The sequence below is a fragment of the Candoia aspera genome, chromosome 4, assembly GCF_035149785.1.
Source record: "Candoia aspera isolate rCanAsp1 chromosome 4, rCanAsp1.hap2, whole genome shotgun sequence".
In the NCBI taxonomy this organism is placed as follows: Eukaryota; Metazoa; Chordata; class Lepidosauria; order Squamata; family Boidae; genus Candoia; species Candoia aspera.
Window position 1 is genome coordinate 76,472,092 of NC_086156.1, and position 25,174 is coordinate 76,497,265.

The 25,174-nt window shown below is 42.6% G+C and overlaps 1 protein-coding gene across 1 annotated transcript in view; it reads left to right on the forward strand.

Moving 5' to 3' along the window:
- Positions 1-25,174, forward strand: part of ERBB2 (erb-b2 receptor tyrosine kinase 2) — a 64,316-nt gene that overhangs the window by 22,819 nt on the left and 16,323 nt on the right. The window contains exons 2-15 of the mRNA XM_063300647.1: positions 3,427-3,578; positions 4,712-4,898; positions 8,061-8,195; positions 9,669-9,740; positions 10,709-10,824; positions 11,664-11,805; positions 12,069-12,185; positions 12,694-12,820; positions 17,990-18,063; positions 18,278-18,368; positions 18,877-19,076; positions 21,514-21,646; positions 22,599-22,689; positions 23,368-23,528. Coding sequence (XP_063156717.1) covers positions 3,427-3,578; positions 4,712-4,898; positions 8,061-8,195; positions 9,669-9,740; positions 10,709-10,824; positions 11,664-11,805; positions 12,069-12,185; positions 12,694-12,820; positions 17,990-18,063; positions 18,278-18,368; positions 18,877-19,076; positions 21,514-21,646; positions 22,599-22,689; positions 23,368-23,528 — 1,798 coding nt within the window. The remainder of the gene's footprint in view (positions 1-3,426; positions 3,579-4,711; positions 4,899-8,060; positions 8,196-9,668; positions 9,741-10,708; positions 10,825-11,663; positions 11,806-12,068; positions 12,186-12,693; positions 12,821-17,989; positions 18,064-18,277; positions 18,369-18,876; positions 19,077-21,513; positions 21,647-22,598; positions 22,690-23,367; positions 23,529-25,174) is intronic.

Consider the following 25,174-nt stretch of genomic DNA (forward strand, 5'->3'; position numbering starts at 1 on the left):
GGTGCTAAAACTTCTAAAACCAGGCTTGGGCTGCTTAAGCAGAGGGCTGTTGATGAGATGGAGGCTGCATTATGAGGACACATTGACATTGCAACAATCAGGAAGTATGGATGAGCCCCAAGACAAGCATATGTAATTTTTGTTGTTCTTGTTACTTAATGTATTTATAGATATAGGTGTAGGGAATGCTTGTGTGAGTTGGTCGGGCGTGTGAATGTTTGTATCTAGAAGATGCTGTGTTGTTGCCTAAGAACTCTAGTGATTTGCTGCAGAGTTGGTTTTGTGATGCAACGAGGCGAATGAATCTGAAAATTAATGTATTGAAGACCAAGGTAATTGTGTTTGACAGAAAAAATAAATTATTGCAAATAAATATACAGTACATGGCAGAAAATTACAGCAAGTAGATGATTTGTCTACAGTTAAATTTTGAGTTTACGTAGCCATTTCAACAGATTTTGAATGCAACAAACCAATTTCCCATTAGGACATCCCCCCCAGAGGTGATGTCAAAAGTAGTCTGGACAGGGCAGTTTAATTTATTCAAACGTAGCTTAATTGTACAACATCCACAGTGATTTATGTAATTTGTGTAATGGTAAAAAATAATGCAATTGCACAAATTGCTTACATTAATACAATGGTGTACTTTCATATTTAATATATAATGGACACCCTCTCCCCATAAATGGTCTCTTAAAACAAGATATCACTGTATCTTGGAAGTATATTTAGTAAACATGGGAAAACGGATGGAGAAACGTTAAGATTTACATGTGCTACTAGATAGTGGGTTGAATGAAGTCTGCTGCATGGAATTAATGCTTGTGAAAGAAGCAAAAATGGCTGTGTATAAGAGTGTGTTTCTGCCCATTTGATTATATGGAAATGATCATTGGGTATGTCAAAAGAAACAAAATTAACTTGAATCCACTGGGAAAGAGTTACTTAACGTGGGTGGTAAAACAAGAAGAGATAGGGTCAAGAAGGAATGGGTGCTGAATACAAAAGTTAGTGATCAGTATGAAAGAAATAAGTTGAGGTGGTTTGCCAGCCTTCCCAGTGTACTGTTTCTGATAAAACAAGATTTGGAATCAAATCAGTCCATTCTGGATTGAAAATCACAGTGAAATGTACTTTTGGAATAAGCAGATCTTTTTTAAAAAATAGTCTATGCCTTTTAAAATTCAGTTGTTCAAAACCAGTATGTTCCAGATCCCATGCTGAGGAATGAGGATGAGTGACTCATATGTAGACAGAGCAGCTGGGATGAATTAGGGTATTACAGGAAATCAATAGGAAGTTATTGAATTGAGCCATCAAGTTAAATTGAGTTCACTGTATTTCCTAAAGAAACAGTTACAACTGTGTTTTACTGCATTTCATGAATCTGGGGGAGGATTATATTGAGGCATGGATTATACTTGGGAACATGTATGCTCATTGGTTATGTTTTCAGTAATTGGATAGTGACACAGGAAGTGTTGGCTTCTCTGAAAGGATCTGAGAAGTTCCTGCTTGGCTTGGAAAGGCTTGGATGGATACCAGAGTTCCACAATTGAGTTGCACACTGAATTCCAGAAGCCAAAAAGCCCCTCACCGCCCACATTTATTTCAAAGCAGTTTATTATATTGCCATCCTGCTCTGCATTTTTTAATCTCTCCAGATTGGCATGCAATGAAAGGGAGTATGACCTCTTGGATTTCTATCTGAGTCTTGACTGCTAAAAGCCACAGTACATTTTTCCAGGAAAATTACATTTTAATCACATATAGTTGGAAAAGCTGCATGCTACAAGGAAGGGCAAAAGTTAGTTTCCTAACCCAGATCTCATATTCTCCTCCTTTTGAAAACAAGGTGTACAGTGTAGCCTTTTCTTTTCAAACAGGTGTTTTAGCAGTTGGCAGCGTATAAAGTTAATCATTTCATATTCAGTCATTATGACAAATGCTAAGTCATAATGACTTACCTAAACATGAGGTAGAAACCCAGCCATTATGGTTTGGTGTTGCGTGAAGTAGGCTACTATGGCTTATTCAGCAAATTAGAGTCAGTATTGTTAGTTTTTGAATTGGAAGCAGATTCCATCCTCTGCTAAAAAACGTGTTTATATTCAGTTTAATACACTCAGGCCTTCAAAATGGAATTCTGCAGCCTGTGAAATTGTGCACATCAATCAAGTTTATACATACCTGCATTATCAATCTGATTTAGTCCTGCTAATCAGGAGGAAAGGTAGAAAGTTCTGCCCATTGTCATGCCATATCACAAAACAGAGGTTTTGCAATTTGAGATTTGGGGTGGCAAAGCTGGAAGAAAATCAGCTCAGTTGTCCAAGACAACACCAGCAGAGGAACAAATGGGTATGATGCCAATGTACCATATGGATGTGACCTATGCCTTCTAAAGGGCTACACTTAAGTACCTTGTTATGGGTTCATTTTGGAAAGCTGGGATTAAGTTGACGGGGTTTAAAATCTTCATTCCAAAATACAAAGTAAAAAGTTTTGTCTGCCCATTGTACACACTACAGATTTTTCTTGAACCTCTAAGAGTTTGAGGATTGCCCCATTATCTTTAGGTTCATCTTGGCAGTCCTAGGAACTAGGATCTTATTTGAAAAATAGCTGAGATTCTCAAGATGTTCTTTGCTCAGTGTTTGTTTAGTTCTGATAATGTATATGGAATGATAGGCATGTACGCATTTTAAACTTTTTACTTTGTATTTTGGAATGAAGATTTTAAACCCCCTGTCAACTTAATCCCAGCTTTCCAAAATGAACCCATAACAAGGTACTTAAGTGTAGCCCTTTAGAAGGCATAGGTCACATCCATATGGTACATTGGCATCATACCCATTTGTTCCTCTGCTGGTGTTGTCTTGGACAACTGAGCTGATTTTCTTCCAGCTTTGCCACCCCAAATCTCAAATTGCAAAACCTCTGTTTTGTGATATGGTGTGACAAAGCTGGAGATCTGTGAGGTTTGGAGTGTGCATCTTTCCTGTTGGCAGGAAGGCCCACCAATATCTACCTCCAGATTCTGCCCAGTTTCTGCAGTTATGGTGACTTTGGAATTCTGTAGTGCCTTGGAACTGAACTTCAGCCCTTTTTCAGCTAGACACTTCATTTTCTCTTCTTTTCTCATGTGAACCAATGCAGGAAGCCAAGGACATTGCAATGGGGGGAGGGTGGGCAGGTTGAAGAGGCCAATTTCTCTGTTTGCTTGTTAATTGGCTGGAGGGAGCTGAGGTTGGTGGGTCATGGATCATTGTGAGGCATTGGAGAGTCTTTGGAGGTTGCAACTGTGATCAAAGCAACCAGGTATATCTCACTTGCCAATCAGTTGAAAATCCTATTCAGAGGAGCAGGTCCCCCTTTTCTCTTGAGATTCATGGTAATGCCTGTTTTTCTTTCTCTTCTCAGTATGCACAGGGACAGATATGAAACTGCAGCTACCCTCCAGTCCAGAAAACCATCCAGACACCCTCCGTTGGCTCTATGAGCACTGTCAAGTCGTGCAGGGCAATCTGGAGATCACATACCTACCAGCAGATGTGGATACATCCTTTCTCAAAGTGGGTATAGTGTGAGAAAAGATGGTGTTTCCAAAATGTCTTTGTTTTATTGGCTTGGGAATAGTGAAAGGAAGAAACAGGGGTGGAAGCTTCCAGCTTGGCTGTCCCTGCCCTTAGAATTTAGAAAGGTGACATTGATGGCTAGAGGTTGCAAAATCATTGCCCATCAGGAGCTGTATTAGTGCAGCTCCAAATTTTCACTGTGTCTAGTAAAGTGTTGCTAAAATGAATTGAGTTTTGCATATTTTTATTTCTCCCCAAAAGGGCTTTAGTAGCTGTGGGTCTCATGATACATTTGCATGTGCGCAGGAGAGCAAGATGTTGTTTTTGGATCCCAGGAATTTGAATTTGGTTGCTTATACTGGGTTCACACTTCATACTGAAGTACTCTACAGGCTGGTCTAGTCATTGTGACATGCTAAGCCATAGTGAAATTTGTTTTGTTTAGGCAAATCATTATTAAACAAAACATGCCTTAGCATAATATGTGAAGCTAGTCTTTGTATCAAACTCTAAATCACAGTTTACAAACCAGAAAGGTTGGCTTCATGCAACACCTAAAAGCTTAGAATAGAAAGAGTATGTAGAAACAATGATACAGACATGTGTAGGTAGAAGTAATTATATACAGTGAAAGAACATGTAAATATGGATCATCTACCACTTTTCCACTATATGCTCTAATGCTGAGTGCACATATTATACTAAATCATTATTTATTTTAATCATGCTTTTATCAATAAGCCACAGTTTTATCAATATGTCTGAATGATTCATAAATCATGGTTTGTAAGTCACAACGGCTAGGTTTGGGTAACATGTTGAGCCCTCCCCCAAAATATATTTGGGCTTAGTACAATGTATAACTGCAGGCGTCTCTGTTCTGTGTGTGCAGCATACTGTGGTTTGGCTCAGGGAAGTTTTGGGACTGCTGGGACAGGGAATCTGGCCTTTCAGCTGTTGCACTTTGGTTTTCATCTGACCCAGCTTATACAGCAGTGTTCAAGGAGGGCAGATGTAGTCCAGCAGCTCTGGAGGACCACATATTTACCATGTTCTTGCTTACATGGTCTTTTACAAATCCAAGAGTCATGAGCCATTTCTTGTTTCATTTCTTTCTCTCTGCTTCTCAGGACATCAGAGAAGTCCAGGGATATGTTTTAATAGCCAAGAATCACATGCGCCATTTGCACCTGAACAGCCTCTTGATCATTCGTGGGACGCAACTCTATGAGGAGAAGTATGCACTGGCTGTCCTAGACAATGCTGATCCCAGTGGCGATGTGGGGCTGCAGGAGCTGGGCCTGTTGAAACTAACAGGTATGGTAAGACGGACCGGATAGTTTTCTCAGAAAGAAGGCAGCAGATGTGCAGGAGGCAATGTTGGAATACGCAGTCTGGGTTGGATCCAGACAAAATTATTTGCACTTAAAACAAAAAAACAGGAAGCACTGTTTGTGGATTGCTTAGCAGGATGTGTGAACTGGAATCTTTGATGGGATCTAACAAACCGAAGATTCCAGTTCACATATATTGCTAAATAAGCCACAATTTGTGTAAATATTGTTTGGAGAAGCCAGCAGTGATTACTATTGGTTTGTTAACCGGCCCTAGGGTGCGCTGCAATATTTATTTACTAAATCACTTACAAAGATGCTGCTATTAAAAAAGAATCTTGGCAGATTACATAGAACAATTACAAATTAAAATATTCGTGATAAGAATAAAACAATAGAAAAATAAGAACCATACAATATAAACTACCAATAAAATAAATAGAAATAGTGGTGACAACATTTGCATCAAGCAAAAACTCTCTGAAAGAGTTAAGTCTTCAAGAGGGGGCAAGGAGGGACCCATTCTGATCTCCATGGAGAAGGCTGTTCCCCAATTTATTTATTGAACAAATTTATATGGCCTCCAACTCTCACATAGTGACTCCAGGCAGCTTACAAAATTAAAACCCACAATATAAAAACCCGTCAACCCCCCACCCGGCCCGTGGCGGCTACAAACACAATCAGATCAGCCACTCGATCGGCTCCATTTCAGCCTGGGGTCCCCAGGCCCACGGCCAGAACCACGTCTTCAGGGCCCTTCGGAAAAGCATCAAGCTGGGGGGCCAGTTTAATTTCTGGGGAATGACGTTCCACAGGGAGGGAGCCACCACGGAGAAGGTCCTTTTTCATGGTCCCACCAGATGAATTACCCTCATTGAAGGGACCTGTAACATACCCTGCCTCCCCGCTCTGGTGGGCCAGGTAGATGTGACTGGGAAGAGGTGGTCCTTCAAATAACCAGGCCCCAAGCCAAGGAAGGCTTTAAAGGTGATGACCAGCACCTTGAATTGGACCCAGAAGCAGATCGGCAACCAACCCAGCTCCTGCAATAAAGGTGACACATGCACAAATGTAGACTTGTGCAAAACTGTGTGGGCTGCTGCAACTGAAGTTTCCAGATACTCTTCAAGGGCAGCCCCATGTAGAGTGCATTACAATAGTCCAAGCAGGAGGTGACTAGGGCATGACTGTAAGAAGGGCACATTGGTCCAGGAATGGGTGCAGCTGGTGCACAACTCACAGTTGTGCAAAGGCCCTCCTGGCCACGACTGCCACCTGCTCCTTGAGCAGGAGTCGCAAGTCCAGGAGAACCCGAAGATTGCACCAGTCCGTCTAGGGCAGTGCAACCCCATCCACGACCAAAACAAAACTATAGAAAAGCAGCGCCGCCTTGCCTCAGCTCCACCCCACCCCCAAACCTCCCGAAAGTGCAGAATTTGCTGCAGTTTCTCCCCGGTAGATCTGATTGGTCAGGCTGATACTAATTGGACTAGGCATTCCTGAAGTCCAGCTCAACTTGTTTGGGGTTGGCTTTCTTTCTGGCCTGCTAAGTCAAAACCTGAAAGCAGTGTAGCTCTGGGGAGACAAAACAGTGGTGGAGGTCTGAGGCGATGTGTGAGAATTTAAATAGTAGGATGAGAGAAACAGGAACATCAGCCTGGTGTAATGGGTAAGATACTGGACTAGGACTAGAAAGTTTTAGATTCAAGTTCTCAGCCATAAAAGGTCACTGGTGATCTTGAGTTAAATATACTCTCAGTCCATCCTACCTCACATGGCTGTTGTGAAATGGCAAAAGTGCTATCTTTGCCACCTTGAGCTTCTGAAAGAAAGGAGGGATATGAATCTAACAAATAAAATGTGGAGGTAGGACAGAAACTACATGTGGTAAGGAATCATATTATTTCTGGAGACTTGTTTGGCTGTGCTAGATTTTTATTATTTATTTGCATGGAATTTTTAAAATGCAAAATGACACAGTCCATTTAAGCATCTGTATCTGAATGCAGATCTCCTGCATACTCCCGAATGAAGTATCTGCACAGCCTTAGGACCAGCTCCAGCTCCGTAAAAATACCCTAGTGTTTCTGTTTGGCAGCTGAAACCATTTATATTTGGGTCGGCTCTAAAAAAAAATCACACTAAAGGTGATATTTCCATTTAAAACCCTGAAGTTCTGTGAGGAGGTCATTTTCCCATTCATGGAAATAAGAGGTGTGCAGATCATCTCAGATGGGTAAAGCTACCCAGATCAAAATGCCCAAGCTAACCTCAGAACAATTGTTCTGACTCGCGGGGTGGGGGTGGGGGCTGTTTTGAATTCAGAATGCTTCTGGAATTGCTGGAACGCTGTTTTGAGCTCCAGATGGTGTGTTTAGAATTTGAAATAGTGTGAATTTGAAAAAGCTTGCTCACTGCTAGGTAGGAAAACTTGCCTCACCTACTTCTTGGTGCCCAAGCTCATACCAACAAGCTTTAGCAGCTCCTCCACCCCAAAGTAACTGTTCCACGGTTCTGTTTACAATCAATCCAGTGTGCAAGGTACAAAAAAAAAATTGCTGACAGTATAGTGACCTAACAGATTGATGGTCTGATCTTATATCCAACACTCAAACGTAGCCCCCTTGATTTCAGAAGATTAGGTATCAGATTTCAACCTGAACTATAAGGTATGACAATTCTTGCTTGAATCTTGCTTGTGCCATGAACTTACATGTTGGCCTTAGGCCTACCTTCCTCAGCACAGATCAGTGTTTTTCAACCTTGGCAACTTTAAGCTGTGTAGATTTCAACTCCCAGAATTCCCCAGCCAGTGCTGGCTGGGGAATTCTGGGAGTTGAAATCTACACAGCTTAAAGTTGCCAAGGTTGAAAAACACTAGCATAGAAGTATTGGGACCAAAACTCACCAAACTGCCAGCTAGAGTTACCTCTGCCTCGCTTTCCAACCTGCAGAACTAACTTTACAAGTGCTGTTCAAAACTCTTTCTATACAGTTATATATACAGTTTGTTTCAATTCAGTCATGGCAATAGGTTGAACTTTTCAGTAGACTGAACATGCGCTTTTTAAAAAATGAACAAAAGCAGACTGTTAACTCATTTCTGTTTACTGTCCCTTCCTTTCCCCCTGTTTGCTTTCAGAGATCTTAAAAGGTAGTGTGATTATAGACAGGAACCCGCAGCTGTGCTTTCAGGAGACCATCCACTGGGAAGCTATCTTCCATAAATATAACTGGCAAAACTATTCGGAGATCAGCAGCCATCGCCGTAGGAACTGTAAGCATAATTGGTTAGGTCCTGGGCTTCACAGGGAAGTAAATCCTTGTTTTAAATGATGCCAGGGTGCCGGAAACATATTATAGGATTATTTCATTTCTACCTGTTTCTTCTGAGTAAAGTTCAAAATTCTGGTTTTTCATTAGTGCTGTCCTACTCTCTGGTAAACATAAGAAGACTTGCCCTAAGATAAAATGAATTCCACAGCTTACATTACTAATACAAATTGGCTTATGTTTGCTACTTCTATGGGGACGCGGTGGCGCTGCGGGTTAAACCGCTGAGCTGTCGATCGGAAGGTCGGTGGTTCGAAACCGCGCGGCGGGGTGAGCTCCCGTTGTTAATCCCAGCTCCTGCTCACCTAGCAGTTCGAAAACATGCAAATGTGAGTAGATCAATAGGTACCGCTTCGGCGGGAAGGTAACGGCGTTCCGAGTCGTCATGCTGGCCACATGACCCGGAAGTGTCTATGACAACGCCGGCTCCAAGGCTTAGAAACGGAGATGAGCACCGCCCCCTAGAGTCGGATTCGACTGGACTTTATGTCAAGGGAAACCTTTACCTTTACCTTGCTACTTCTAAAGTTCCTGGATATCATATCTCTACTTTTAGTTTTTGTGATTTCTGCATGTAGCATACCCATAATGACTAGAACAACAAACCAAACTAAGGTTCATAGATCCCGTGTTTTATCCCTCCACTGGATTATTCTTTTCTCGTGTTATGCTTCCCTGTAGGTCCTTCTACAACCTGTGGGGTTGGATGAGTAAGCCATACCCATTTATTACCAACTTACTGTATTTCCACCCCATTCCTACATGTCCACTGCTCAGCTATTCAGAATGTCTGAATGAAAACCAACTCCAGCAGCAGCATGCTAGGAATTCCTCACTTCTGACCTGGCTGATGTCATTCTGTCCTAATAAGCCAGTGTGCACTATCTGGGCTTTTAGCTATCAGAGGGTTGTCTGGATTCTGTGCCCAAATTGTTGAATTCTCATGATGAAAAGCCAAGTTCTGCATTCTGCGCTATTTAAGCAAATTTAAGACTATTACATATTTTCTCTTAGTTTTGTATAATGCCTTTTGCAATATTTTCGGTTTTGTGTGATATAGTTTCGTTTCTCACAAGGAACACTAAAGCTCTGCTGTTCTCCATTAACAATCACATTCAGCAGTCTCTGTGTCATTCAACACACACTTCCATGCTTGCTATTAAAAACATAAGGGCTAGAAACTTAGTTTAAAAAATGAAAGCAGATATTCTTAGCAAGCTGAATTCTGTATCCAGGACTTCTGTATTCTGTGTTCTAGCAAAATCACAACATACACCAAGTCTTTGCCAAGTCCATTCTTGCAGTCTCCCCAGCTGAGCATATATAGTATAGTGTCTTACAATTGTTACTGCTCCAATTTTGCATGTTTCTTCCTCCTAGATATAAGATTTTAAAAGTCTGTTTTCTTTCCCACTAGGCCCTGACTGCAGCCAAATCTGCCCGCATAATAACCACTGCTGGGGAGAAGTGAAAGGGAGCTGTCAAATATGTAAGAAGGAATATCACTGCTTGGGATCTGAGGGAAAAATGCAAGATTACGCAAGATCTCTAACACAAGCAAGGAAATGGCTGGACAGAGTCCGTTTCAAAAATCCAGGGTCCCAGGGCAAAAAAAGACAGAGCTTGAGAACTGTTACTGAACTGATCTTATTGCTGTAAGGGGCCATTTAGGCCAATGAGTCCAGTGGCCTGTCAGTGCTGAAGCGTTCCAGACTGATGGCAGTCTAGCCTGCAGTTGATTCAATCCAGTGCAGAAGACCATTATCTCCTTGGGTAATTGGCTCAACTGCCAAGCTACTTTTACTATTAGGAAGGTTTTTCTAAGATTCACCTGAAATCTGCCTTCTTGTAACTTAAATCCTTTATTCTGTGTTCTTTGCTCTGGAATGACAGAGAACAAACCTTGAGCATCTTCTCTGTGATATCCCCTCAGATAAGCAAAGTGTGTTATCATATTCCCCCTCTTCCCCACCATCCTTCCTTTTCAAGTTGAAACGTCCTTGTTGCCCTTCTCAGAACCTGTTCCCCAGCCAGCAAGGGAATTTGGAACTTATAGCCCCAAGACAATGGGAGAAAGTTGCTTTAGAGGGCAGAAGTCTTCCATTATTTTTTTCTGGGAGCTGTGCTGCTGCTTTGTGTTGCCCTAGCTGCCTGAGATTTCAGCTTTTTCTGTTCTCTCAACTGCTCTCCCTCTGGGCAAAGCTTCCTGGCCTGTTCTGGTTGTCCTGGATTGTCCCCAACAACCTAAGGGCCAACGGTTGTTGTTTCTCACAGTGGTCTCAGCAGCAGATCTCTCTAGCCTCCTTCATCACGTTGTTCCTTCATCACTCCTGGCTCCGGATGAGACTGGATTCAGGTCCTTCCTTCCTGCAAAGTGTCGGAGAGCAGGGACCTCTGCTTGTCCGGGATGGAGGTGGAATGACTGGTTTCTTTCTTTCATTTGTGGCTCCCTGACAGTGACAAGTACAATCTGTGCCAGCAGCTGTCCAAGATGCAAAGGGGGACGCCCAACGGATTGTTGCCATGAGCAGTGTGCAGCAGGCTGCACAGGACCCAAACACTCTGATTGCCTGGTGAGTGGGGGACGTTTTGGTGGCTTCTCCCCCAGCATTGAGATGTCTACTTCATTGAACAGATTGCTACTTTCTGATTGCAGCAAAGTTGACATTTGTTCGTTCATACCCATCAGCATTCCTGTGAGGAGCTAAATGTAGCCTACCCTAGCATATGGCTAAACACATCTGGAAAGCACCAGATGTGGGTTAGATTGGGTTAGGCCGAAATAGGATGGAGCAATGATGGAGATTCTAGGCAGAAAATGTTGCAGTTGTGTTCACTGACTTTTAAAACCCCATCCTGTGAGAAAATATTTTGAGTTCTCTCTTTGTTCTTCAGCTTTGTGGCTGGATTCCTATATTGCACTAAGTCAAGGCTTGTTGAAGAAGCCATAATGGCCTGGTTCATACATAATGCAACTGTGGTGTGACATAGTGCATAAAGTGTTCAACTAGGATTGGAGAAGCTTAAGTTGAACCCCCCATAGCCACTGGGGAGGTTGACTTTGGGATGAGTCCTTCTCTTTATTGTCAATAAAGCAGCTGTTATAAAGATGCAATAATATTTTGGTGCTTCCTTTGGTAAGCAAAACTTACCTGTGTACTGCTACTCTAGAGTATTTCAGCTAATTGGAAATAGGGGACCAATATTAAACACAATTTTTACAGGCTGTGCTATTAAAATGGCTCTTACTGTCTTTATCTGACACAAAGAAATGACTACCTTTTGGGGCACCATTTTTTTGTTGCATTTCCTCCAAGAGATGAATAGGGCAGCCCCCACCCCCCATATTGTTCCTTGAATTTTGCCTGCTGTGCTTTTTTCTTTTAAGTGCTGCTTCTTGCTGTTTCTCCAGGCTTGTCTGCACTTCAACCACAGTGGGATATGTGAACTGCACTGTCCACCTTTAATGAACTACAATCCAGATACTTTTGAAATTATGCACAACCCAAATGGACGCTACACTTTTGGAGCAACCTGCGTCCCTCATTGCCCTTGTAAGGCTCTGTTTGTGGATGGGCCTGTTTGGGATGAGGGGCGGGTAATTGGGTTATAGATGCCTCTGTTCACTTTCAGCCTTCTGGTGGACTGGGATGTGGGCTTCCTCCTTTCTTTTGGAGTGCTCATGCCTTCAGACTGTTTCATATACATAATAATCCAGTTATACCATTAAGATAAGTTTCAGCCTCACCTTTTTCTTGACCTGCTGGGTTTCTGTGCAGAGAGTTCTTAAAAATGCTTTTCCCGTATCTCATATCAGATAATTACTTGGCTGCAGAGGTGGGCTCTTGCACTTTGGTGTGTCCCCAGAACAGTCAGGAAGTGAGCATGGGTACCATGCAGAAATGTGAGAAATGTGACAGCGCCTGCCCAGAAGGTAAGAACTGAAATTGGCTGGAGGGTAAGAGGATTCTCCATTTCCCTGGACACAGAAAAAAATTATCTATCTGAATTCTCCTTGACTTTTTGTCTCTATCTTGACAGACAAGGAATGTATGGGTTCTGGTTTTATGCTTGTCCAACTCCAGTCACCTTGGCTTAGTTGTAAATTGCTAAGTCACCATTTGTGGCATTCACTCTTATTGTATTGTATTGTATTGTATTGTATTGTATTGTATTGTATTATTTTATATTGGAGTTCATCCCAGTCATTAGGCTTGGGCCTATTTACTTGCTGTCTGTGGAAGGCAAGGGATGAACTCCCATACTGTTCAGCCTCCAGGAATGGGCAAGTTAGCTGTTCTTCACTGGCTATACAGTCCAGAGGTTCAGGGCTTGTAATGTGATAGGCTGGCCTACACTGTTGGTTTAATAAGATGTATAGATACATATATGCATCCTTCCTCTGCTTTAGCTAATTCTACATCACCTTCTCTCTATTTTAGTCTGCTATGGCTTAGGAATGGATTTCCTGAAAGGCGTTCGTGCTGTCAATGCCTCTAACATCCACCACTTTGCTGGCTGCACCAAGATCTTTGGCAGTTTAGCTTTTCTGAAAGAGACCTTTGCAGGGTAGGTAACTGAGTATTAGAGTCAGAAGAATATATCAGTTCTTGTGATGCATCTATGTAGTTATACTGGGTGATACATCCCAGCTTGTACCTTTGGAAGCTTCTGGGCAAGTTCAGTAAACTATTGCACAAGAGCTGCAACTAGACGTTGTTGCTTTTTAAAATCAGACTGCTTGTGTTTCTAGGTAAGATTTTAAAAATCACAAATAACCATACAAAGCTTAAATTAGAAGCTTATTTCACAAATCAGCATCTTTAGAACCCAGCTTTTATTTTTTGAATGGTACTAGCACATATGACCAGAGAGAAAAGGCTGACAACATGCTAATACCACCCCATGCCATGACTTAAATTCATCACTGAGCAATTTTATTTTCAAAACCTAAAAGTTTAATCTGCATCATCTTCAAAATTGAAGTCTGCAAGAAGAAGAAGGTTGGGTGGAGGGTTGAGAAGGAAAGGAACTACATTCAGGCTTGATTCTGAAACAAAAGAACTAAGCTGGATTGTGAGGCTATTGTGGGACAGGAGGAAAAAAGGTGCCAGTGGAAATTGTGGTGTGAAGAGTTAGCCTAAAGCAGGGTTTCTCAACCAGGGTTCTGTGGGACCCTAGGGTTCCATGAGAGGTCACTAGGGGTTCCCTGGGAGATCACAATTTATTTAAAAAATTATTTCGAATTCGGGCAATTTCACATTAAAGAGGTAAGTTTCATTCTTTATTTTTAGTTTAAGAACACTGTTAATGCATACATACAGGCCTATGCATGAAATGAATATAATACTTTTGTGATGCCTGGCCTATATTTGAGCCCGAATGTGCAGGGGTTTCCTGAGGTCTGAAAAATATTTCAAGGGTTCCTCCAGGGTCAAAAGGTTGAAAAAGGCTGGCCTAAAGATAGAAGTTTTTATCCATGTTAACAATTTTGCTACTGGGGAGGAACAGAGGATGAGCTCAACTAGCCCCAGACGTGATGACGCAGCTAGTTCAAAGCCGAAAGGACGGCTAGCGGCCGACGGTGCTGGTGGTGAACGGCGAATCCGATGTTCTAAGGATCAACACACCATCGGAACCTGGAATGTAAGATCTATGAGCCAGGGCAAATTGGATGTGGTTGTTGGTGAGATGTCAAGATTAAAGATAGACATTCTGGGCGTCAGTGAACTGAAATGGACTGGAATGGGCCACTTCACATCAAATGACCACCAGATCTACTACTGCGGACAAGAGGACCACAGAAGAAATGGAGTAGCCTTCATAATTAATAGTAAAGTGGCTAAAGCAGTGCTTGGATACAACCCAAAAAATGATAGAATGATCTCAATTCGAATTCAGGGCAAGCCATCTAACATCACAGTGATCCAAATATACGCCCCAACCACAAATGCTGAAGAAGCTGAAGTAGAGCAGTTCTATGAGGATCTGCAGTACCTACTGGACAACACGCCTAAAAGAGATGTTATTTTCATCACAGGAGACTGGAATGCTAAGGTGGGCAGTCAAATGACACCTGGAATTACAGGTAAGCATGGCCTGGGAGAACAAAACGAAGCAGGACACAGGCTGATAGAATTTTGCCAAAACAATTCACTCTGCATAACAAACACTCTCTTCCAACAACCTAAGAGACGGCTTTATACATGGACTTCACCAGATGGACAACACCGAAATCAGATTGATTACATCCTTTGCAGCCAAAGGTGGCGGACATCTGTACAGTCGGTAAAAACAAGGCCTGGAGCTGACTGTAGTTCAGATCACGAACTTCTTCTTGCACAATTTAGGATCAGACTAAAGAGATTAGGGAAGACCCACAGATCAGCTAGATATGAGCTCACTAATATTCCTAAGGAATATGCAGTGGAGGTGAAGAATAGATTTAAGGGACTGGACTTAGTAGATAGGGTCCCGGAAGAACTCTGGACAGAAGTTGGCAGCATTGTTCAGGAGGCGGCAACAAAATACATCCCAAAGAAAGAGAAAACCAAGAAGGCAAAATGGCTGTCTGCTGAGACACTAGAAGTAGCCCAAGAAAGAAGGAAAGCAAAAGGCAACAGTGATAGGGGGAGATATGCCCAATTAAATGCAAAATTCCAGAGGTTAGCCAGAAGAGATAAGGAATTATTTTTAAACAAGCAATGCGCGGAAGTGGAAGAAGACAATAGAATAGGAAGGACAAGAGACCTCTTCCAGAAAATTAGAAACATTGGAGGTAAATTCCAGGCAAAAATGGGTATGATCAAAAACAAAGATGGCAAGGACCTAACAGAAGAAGAAGAGATCAAGAAAAGGTGGCAAGAATATACAGAAAACCTGTATAGGAAGGATAACAATATCGGGGATAGCTTTGACAGTGTGGTCGGTGAGCTAGAGCCAGACATCCTGAAGAGTGAGGTTGAGTGGGCCTTAAGAAGCATTGCTAATAACAAGGCAACAGGAGACGACGGCATCCCAGCTGAACTGTTCAAAATCTTGCAAGATGATGCTGTCAAGGTAATGCATGCTATATGCCAGCAAATTTGGAAAACACAAGAATGGCCATCAGACTGGAAAAAATCAACTTATATCCCCATACCAAAAAAGGGAAACACTAAAGAATGTTCAAACTATTGAACAGTGGCACTCATTTCACATGCCAGTAAGGTAATGCTCAAGATCCTGCAAGGTAGACTTCAGCAGTTCATGGAGCGAGAATTGCCAGACGTACAAGCTGGGTTTAGAAAAGGCAGAGGAACAAGAGACCAAATTGCCAATATCCGCTGGATAATGGAAAAAGCCAGGGAGTTTCAGAAAAACATCTATTTCTGTTTTATTGACTATTCTAAAGCCTTTGACTGTGTGGACCATAACAAATTGTGGCAAGTTCTTAGTGGTATGGGGATACCAAGTCATCTTGTATGCCTCCTGAAGAATCTGTATAACGACCAAGTAGCAACAGTAAGAACCGACCATGGAACAACGGACTGGTTTAAGATTGGGAAAGGAGTACAGCAGGGCTGTATACTCTCACCCTACCTATTCAACTTGTATGCAGAACACATCATGCGACAAGCTGGCCTTGAGGAATCCAAGGCTGGAGTTAAAATCTCTGGAAGAAACATTAACAATCTCAGATATGCAGATGATACCACTTTGATGGCTGAAAGTGAAGAGGAACTGAGGAGCCTTATGATGAAGGTGAAAGAAGAAAGTGCAAAAGCTGGTTTGCAGCTAAACCTCAAAAAAACCAAGATTATGGCAACCAGCTTGATTGATAACTGGCAAATAGAGGGAGAAAATGTAGAAGCAGTGAAAGACTTTGTATTCCTAGGTGCAAAGATTACTGCAGATGCTGACTGCAGTCAGGAAATCAGAAGACGCTTAATCCTTGGAAGAAGAGCAATGACAAATCTCGATAAAATAGTTAAGAGCAGAGACATCACACTGACAACAAAGGCCCGCATAGTTAAAGCAATGGTGTTCCCTGTAGTAACATATGGCTGCGAGAGCTGGACCATAAGGAAGGCTGAGCGAAGGAAGATCGATGCTTTTGAACTGTGGTGTTGGAGGAAAATTCTGAGAGTGCCTTGGACTGCAAGAAGATCCAACCAGTCCATCCTCCAAGAAATAAAGCCAGACTGCTCACTTGAGGGAATGATATTAAAGGCAAAACTGAAATACTTTGGCCACATCATGAGAAGACAGGACACCCTGGAGAAGATGCTGATGCTAGGGAGAGTGGAAGGCAAAAGGAAGAGGGGCCGACCAAGGGCAAGATGGATGGATGATATTCTAGAGGTGACGGACTCGTCCCTGGGGGAGCTGGGGGTGTTGACGACCGACAGGAAGCTCTGGCGTGGGCTGGTCCATGAAGTCACGAAGAGTCGGAAGCGACTAAACGAATAAACAACAACAACAATTTTGATGGGGACACTTCTAAATTGAGAAACCTGGGTTTTTTTAGAATAAACATCCCCAGCAGTAGGAGTGATGTTTGGTGCTGGGTAATCTGAATCATAAGGCTCCCATTTGCCTTATGGGTAACCTGGGTGGGTCATCCGAATACATCCTGGCTCCCATTTGCCAGCACAAGGTGAAAAGGCTTAAGAGAGTAGTGTCTATAGTTAAGAAGTGGTGGATGGGATTTCGTTCCAGGCTTGGAGCAATCTGCATACTTTTCCATATTGTTGACTAGAAAGTGTCACAGTTTTATAGGGAAATCTGAGCATGAACTACGAACGCCTTGTAATACCCCTTTAATGATTTTCCCTTGGAAACATATCTCATGATGGCATGATGTATTGTTTTTTAATGGAAAGTTGGTGTCCCCTATGATATCAGAAAAATTAAGTCATCTTGGAAGTATTATAGCAGGAGTGGATGACTTGCAAGCCTCATATTCAAGCCCCCTTTTTTTGCAGTCAGTTGCAATTTAGCGAAACTGCCAACTGGCAGCATAGTTTTCTTACAGGCTTCTAAAAAGATGAGGTATTAAACCTCTAATAGGCTTAACACAACACAACAACAAGAGCCCCAACTCCCAATATAAGGTGACAAAAATTATAGTCCTGCATCCGAAAGTGACAGTGTTGTGTTATTCATTCACTCATTTAAGTTGTATGGTTGCCCAACTCATAGGGACTCTGGGAGGCATACAGAAACATTTAAAACAATCACAAAATATGTATCAAAATAACCGAAGACATTAACCAGCATATCACTCTGCTTCCTAGAAAGGGGCTGTCTCATCACTCTGACCCGATACCCAAGGAAATAGCCAGATCTTTACAGAAGGCCAGTAGGCTTGGGGTCATCTGAGTCTTAGGGGGAAGCTGTTTGACAGGGCAGAATACACTTCTCATTCATGACACCTGCCATGGCCCTTAGCCACCCAAAACATTCTTTTGAAAGCGAGACCCTTGGGAACAAAAAGTTGGTCTTGAGGATGTGTGTGTTTATATTTCTTCACTTCTACACCTTTACTGTGAAATTGTCCTGAAAATGATGCTTCTGTAATTTTCCTAAATGTGGCATGTGAAAGTGTGCAATATTTTGGCATCATTTCAACCAATGCCATAAAGGCAACTTTGACCACTAGAGTAAACAGGGATAAGTGGTGGGGAGGGGACATCTTAGATGTGCTCATGTAAGCACTTAGTTTCACCCAAAGCCGTTCCATCCTTTTCTATTTAGAGATCCTGCCACCAATACCCCACCACTACAACCTGAACAACTTGAAGTCTTTGTGCACCTGAAAGATTTAACAGGTATGTACAAAAAGTTTTCAGGATAGTTTTGAGGTCCTGGAGGACTTGTGATAAGGGCAGGGTACCAGTGCTTGTAATAAATAAACAGCACTCCCACTTGGTCCCTGCCTCTGACCAAAGGGTTGCTCCTGTATTATGGGGCTAACATCAATCCCTAAAAAAAATCAGGAATCACAATGCTCCATTGAATGGACCTCACTTGGTGTTTTCCCAGGCTTCCTGTACATTGAATCCTGGCCAGAGACTCTCTTGGACCTGAGCCCTTTCCAGAACCTTCAGGTGATCCGAGGGCGGGCACTTTACAAGTAAGTTCTCTCAAGTGTTTTAGCAGGGGTGACCTCTGTGTTTAGCTGTCAGTGGGAAAGTCCATATCTGAGCAATTGTTGTGGGTTCTTTTTTTTTTTTTGAATCACCGATTACCAGATTGACCTAGACTGGAAATTTGGACAATTGATTGGGTTTTTGTGTCTCCCTTCAATGGCTAGCGGGGGGGGGGGAGAATTTTATTTTAAAAAAAGGAAAGCTTTCAAATAAAAGAAAAGGACATTTACATTATAAATGCCTACTATATTGTAGAAATTAATAATAAAGCTGTTTTCTATTTTAACTATTTTCTCTAAGCCCTTTATCTACACTTTTAATCTCTCAGGCAGTCTGTTATACCACAGCAATGAAACAGAGAATCAAGAGGATAGTCTCTCTTCGTGGCCATATTATCTCTCTAGCTTAGTGGTGTATATTTAACAGAAGAGGTGGCTATTTTTGTGTTGGTATTTTGCTCATTTTAACTGGGAAATCTATTTCATGTGGCAGTGGAGTCTATTCCCTAACACTACAAAACCTCAACATCTCCTCGCTGGGCCTGCGTTCACTGCAAGAGGTCAGTAGTGGCATGGTCCTTATCCACCACAATCCCAACCTTTGCTTCATCCAAAATGTTCCTTGGGGAGACATCTTCAGAAACCCTCGGCAGAAACTATTCCACAATGACAACACCCTGCCTGAGCAGTGTGGTAAGCATGTGTGAAGCCCATTCCCATTAATGACTTTTCCCCCTCATTTCCTTTAAATCTGATGTTCTGGTGGACAGCTGAAAGGACTTAAACGGGAGCTCACATGAGACCTTTTTGCAATATTGTAAGCTCAGTCTAAGAAGTTGAAAGGTTGCTTAGCATACCTTTGGTTTGGGCAGGTTCTAATAGTGTGACCAGCAGGATGAAACAAGGGAAAAGTAAATGGAGATGTTTTGTGCAAGGTCTCATGCAGAGATGAAAAAGGATTTGTCAGACAATTCTGGTCAAAATATAGCACTAAGCACTTATAATGGTCTTTAGACAACAACAGAATCAAAGTCTGGTCCAGAGTTGGAAGCAAAAAGTGTCAGTATCTGTAGCAAAGTTCAGAGAGAGAGAGGCGAGAAACATTTTCAAAATTCTGGCAGAGGTGAACTTAGCTGGGTAGTCATAGCAAGGGCTGTTTGCAAGGCACACAGCAGTTAAGGATAAGTTATCTCAGATATTGTTTCAAAGTTGATATGAACTCAGGAAAAGTCTTTTATTCCAGAAGCTTCTGATTTCTATTCCAGCACAGCTGGTAGTGCTGAGATTAAATTGTGGTTGCTAGGCTAGTTGGAAACAATAGCCTATTTATGAGTAGACCACTGTTCTTCAAGCTCCCACAACATCTGGCCTTTCTTGGTCATCTGGCACTCAGCTTGGTGGTGGTAGCATTTTCATAGACTTGGTTGGCAGGATCCTTCAGATGCTGCATCCAAGGTCGGGATAGTGATTCTGTCAAGACCTCAGAGTTGGCCCTGGCTCTTGAGGAACACTCCCCCTGGCTTTTTATTCTCATTCAGCTCCTGCTTCTCCTGAGAAGGACAACTCATCCCAGGGGATATGACAGGGGAGTTATGTGGGGCTTCATATTCTGCTTTAGTGCAATCATTTCTCTGATCAATGGTAGTACAGAGTGATTACTCAAAAATGTGCTGGAGGAAGAAAATCAAGCATAAGCTTGGTTTACACATGGGTTCATTTATTTATTCAACTAATATCCTGACTTTTGTACAGGGGCACAAGGTGCATACATAGTGCTCATTCTTCCTATTTGTCCTCACAAGTGCAGGCCTGTGAGATACAGTAGGTTGAGCTGAGAGAGCAACTGGCCCAAAGTCACCCAGTGAGTTTCCATGGCTGAGGGTGGACTAGAACCTGGGTCTTCCTACTCTTAGTCCAGTACCTTAATCATACACCACACTAGCTCTCACAGTTTAGTACCTGATGCAAGAATCAGGGTCATGTGAATCTCTTATCTTCAGGTGCTGAGAAGCTCAGCAGACTGTAGAAAAGACTAGGAAGCAGATTCATTATAGAGGATGGAGACTTGTAGTACTGATTCTGTGTAGGAATTGCCAATACTTAGAGTCCATAAAGAGGAAATGGTGATAGTATGAATGGCCAGGATATCACAAGTTAGGGTTAGAGTTCTTTAGTTATGGATGTTTATTACATTTTATTGGTTTTTTTACCTTTTTTCCCCTCTTTTCCATAATAGTCAATGAGTATAATAAAGTATATTTATCTAATAGGTATATGGGATCATGGGATAGTTTTATTTATTTAAACCTTCCCTCCTGAACCTATACATCCCTGGAGGCAGACGTTAGCATGGCTGATATTAACACCAGATGTAGTGACTGAGAGCAATATTGAGTGTTACTGTCAGGGCAGAATGTCCAACAACTGCTCCTCTTTGGAGACAAAGGCACCTGGAAGATAACACAGGGAGAAGGAGCCTGGTAAGAGTACTACCAAGTATAGTTACCACAGCATGAAGAAATAGAGCAAATGTAATGAAACTTAGTATTCAGAATGGTAATAAGTCAGATAGGGTGAGACGGAAGAGAGAGACTAATTACTGAAAGATCTCCGTGCTTAACTATGGCGATATGACTTCCAGTGGTAATAATGCAAAGTTTTTTTCTCCCCTAAAATTCAGTGGCCGTTTCACAGGTGGGGGAGACTTATCCTATGCAACTTGTGACCTTCCCTGCCAGCTTCCCCACTGACTTTGCTTGTGGGAAACCGGCAGGGGAGGTCGCAAATCACAATCACGTGACCGTGGGATGCTGCAACTGGGATGGTCGGAACATCGAGGACCAGTTGTAACCATCACTCATTCAGTGCTTTCATAACTTTGAACGGTCACTGAATGAGTGGTTGCTAACCAAGGACTACCTGTATGCATAATAAATTAGCAAAGGTGACTACCTTTGTCATTTCTAGTTTATTCCCTAGTCTTGTGTTCAGTTGTTAATTATTTTGATTGGTTCCCTGAATATTCTTCCCTTTTCAAGGTGGCACCCATTGCTGACCTCTAGCCCCCCCTGCCTTTACTGTTAGCAAGGTTATGTGCTCACAAGCCTTCCCCTGTATCTCTTCTCTGTAGATCTCCAAGGCCAAGTTTGCTTCTCTCTGTGCTCCCAAGGACATTGCTGGGGACCAGGGAAAAGTCAGTGTGTGTCCTGCAACGGCTTTCTCCGTGGGAAGGAATGCATTGAGAATTGCAGTGTTCTGGATGGGTATGTGACAGTGGGGAGGTGTGATTGGATGGGGCTTTTCTGTGTGGGGTCCTGATGAAGAAAATATTGTGCAGGGAGGAAGGAGTTTGGAAAGTGCTAAGAGAAGAAAATGGCACTGCATAGCTTACCTTGGATGATCTGGAAAGCCAAATAGAATTGATCCTGATTTAGTACTTGGGAGATTGACTGGAAAATCCAGGACTGTAGATTAGACTAGGAATTTCAAGAAGAAGAAGAAACCTACAGTATTCTGGAAGAAAGCAATAGCAAACTGCTTCATTGTCATGCCCAGAAAACTGCCTGGATGTGCCATTATAGATCATCAGGAGTCAAGATTGACTTGAAACCTTACACAGTATGGACTCGTTGGTGAAAGAAGAAAAAGTGATATGATGATTTATGGGTTTGAGGATTAAAAAAGATGTGGACTAAGTGAGGGGCTGAAGAGATTTGTATAACATCTAAAAGGGAGGGAAGATTATAAGATTGTAATTATCTGTTGAAGAGAAGGTCAGAAATCATATTTCATAACTTTAGTTTCTTTTCTTTTCTTTGCTTGCACCTTTTTCTCCTTTCTTTTTCTTTAGATCTGCATTTTACTTCATGTAAAATTCTTAACAAATATAAATAAATTAAAAAAGAGGAGTTAAGATTGACTTGATAGCAATTTTACTTCTATCACTGTTGGGATGCTGGATCCTGTGCCATTTACCAAATTCTCAGCTTTCCATGTCCACTGAAGATATATGGAAGTAACATCATTCTTCCTCTTTTTCTAAAATACCCATTACCAGTCAAATAAATAAATGTTTTTAAATCACCCAACCCTGATTATGAAGTTGTTTTTATTCTAATTCAGCAGATTCTGAATTGGAAAAATCCAAGGTGTTTGAGAAAACTAGGAAGTCAAGAAATCAGACTGTCTAAACTTTGGCTTGATTTGAATTTGCAGAGATAGTCGGGAATATGTCAATGGAACACGGTGCATTTCATGCCATCCAGAGTGCATGCCCCAAAATGGGACTGAATCTTGCTATGGATCGGTAAGAACACTGAAGTATCTTGAAGCCCTGATTATGTTCTGATGTTATATTCTTGTGTTTTTTTCCCCATCCATTAGCTTTGTGTGTCCTTTTGCCATTGGTTCACAGTGAAAGGAGTGCAGCTATCCAGTCCCTCCCTTCTAGGGACTGGAATCCTAAAATTGGTGACCTACAGTACAGTTGGCCTACAATGTTCAGGGCCACTGAGGCAGTCATAGCACTTTAAGAAATAAGGCAGACATTCAGTAGTATGTGAGCAAAATCATGTGATACAAGCTAACTTGAGTGAATTTGATTTGAGTAACTTCATTGTGGGAGAATGTTACCCTTGAGATTAACTTGCTTTCTAGTAAGCGTCTGCAGTATTACAAAATCTGAGTTATACAACTGTGTCCTTCATACGTAATAAAATGTGTAACCGCTGCTATTTTCCTGAGGCAGCTTTGCAACATACCCCATGACTCCAAATTCCTAGATGCCTGGTTTTTGCTGCTCTGTAGGTTATGTCCATCTAAGGTCAGGTCAGCAACCAGTCAGCTTGTACGATAAAATAACAGGAACATCATTCCATATGATACATATTCAGTATCCAACACAAAACTGCTGAAATGGGTGAGAGTTTTTTTTTCTGCTCTGCATAATAGAGAATCTTTCCCACCACCCTTTTTCCCCCTTTAGGAGGCAGACCAGTGTGTAGCTTGTGCCCATTACAGAGATGGACTCTCCTGCGTAGAGCGGTGTCCCAGTGGCGTGAAGCTCGATGGCTCTTTCATACCTGTTTGGAAGTACCCTGATGAAGACAACGTCTGTCAGTTCTGCCCAATCAACTGTACCCACTCGTGAGTTTGCAACAGGGTTGAAGTCCAGGGGTGGGAAGATAGTCCATAAGGAGACACAACAGGATTCTGACCATTTTCTGATGAAAAGTGAGGAAAATGTAATGCAAAAACTGTAACAGCTTTCGAACTGAAGACGCTTCAGTTGTGTACAAGAACAAATTACAGTTTAAAGCAGAGTTTTAGAATGAGACTCTTCTCTCACTGATTGGCATTTCCCTCTGTTGCTGTAATCACTATTACAGTTAATCTTTTAAGGGACCTACTCCTGCCTCTTTTGTTTTTTGATTTTGGGTCAAGCTATTAAAGCTTAAGTGGAACGGGAAGAGGTTTTTTGTTTTTATGATACTGAGCCTTCTAAGCTTTAGCTTACACAAATGCGTAAACTAAGAATGGGATAGGAGAGTCCTGAATTATTTATTGGGTTGCCTTACTTTCGATTTAATGTGGAGGGGTGGGGAAAGGAGAGATCTGGATGCTTTTCAGTCTGGATTCAGGCCAGGGTACAGTACCGAGACAGCATTGCTTGCTCTTGTGGATGACCTCTGTAGGGCTTGGGATGGCGGTGGTGCGACCATCCTGGCCCTCCTGGATCTCAGCAGAGTTCAATACCATTGACCATGGCATCCTTCTGATACCATGAGATTGGGTATCCCATGGGATTGGGAGGCACTGTTTTGTGATGGTTCTCCTCCTGTCTCCATGGCTGGTTTCAGTTGGTGTTGGTGGGGGGTGAGAAGTCAAGCCCTAGGCCCCTGCAATGTGGGGTTACTCAGGGCTCAGGTCTCTCTCATTTACATGAAGCTGCTGGGTGAGGTCGTTTGCTAGCATGGGGCGCGGTATCATCAGTATGCTGATGATACCCAGTTATACATCTCTACCCTGCCCTGACAGATGATGCGGTTGTGGTGCTGACCAAGTTCCTGGAGGCTGTGAGGGTCTGGAGGGGGAGGAACCGACTTCAATTCAACCCTGGCAAGACAGAGGGGCTTTGAGTTTTTGGCCCCCCAGGGACTGGTGATATGTCATCTTTGACCCTGGGTGGGGTTGCTGTTCCCTAGACGGAGTTGGTGCACACTTTGGGGGTCCTTCTGCACTCAGGCTCCTGCTCAAAGAGCAGGTGTCAGCTGTGGCTAGTGGGTGCCTTTGCACAGATTCATCTTGTGTGCCAGTTGTGCCCTTTCCTGGACCAGGAGGCCTTGCTCATGGTCACTCAGGCCTTGGTCAGTTCCAGCTTGGATTATTGCAACATGTTTACACGGGGCTGCCCTTGAAGACTGCCCAGAAGCTACAACTGGTTCAGAATGCAGCAGCATGCTCAGTGTTGGGCATCTTTAGGTTTGCCCATGTTACACCCCTGTTGCACGAGCTGCACTGGCTTCCAGTTTCCTCCCAAGTGCAATTCAAGGCGCTGGTCATTACCTTTAAAGCCCTACATGGCACAGGACCAGGCTATTTGTGGGATCACACTCCCTGAGGGTATTTGTGTATCCCACTAGATTGGATAGAATGGACACGCTACAGGTCCCTCCCCTGAAATATTGCCATCTAGTGGGACCTAGGAAGCATACATTTTCCATGGCTGCCACTGTCTTATGGAACACACTCCCCACAGCAACCCAGCAGGCCTCCACCCTCTTAGCCTTCTG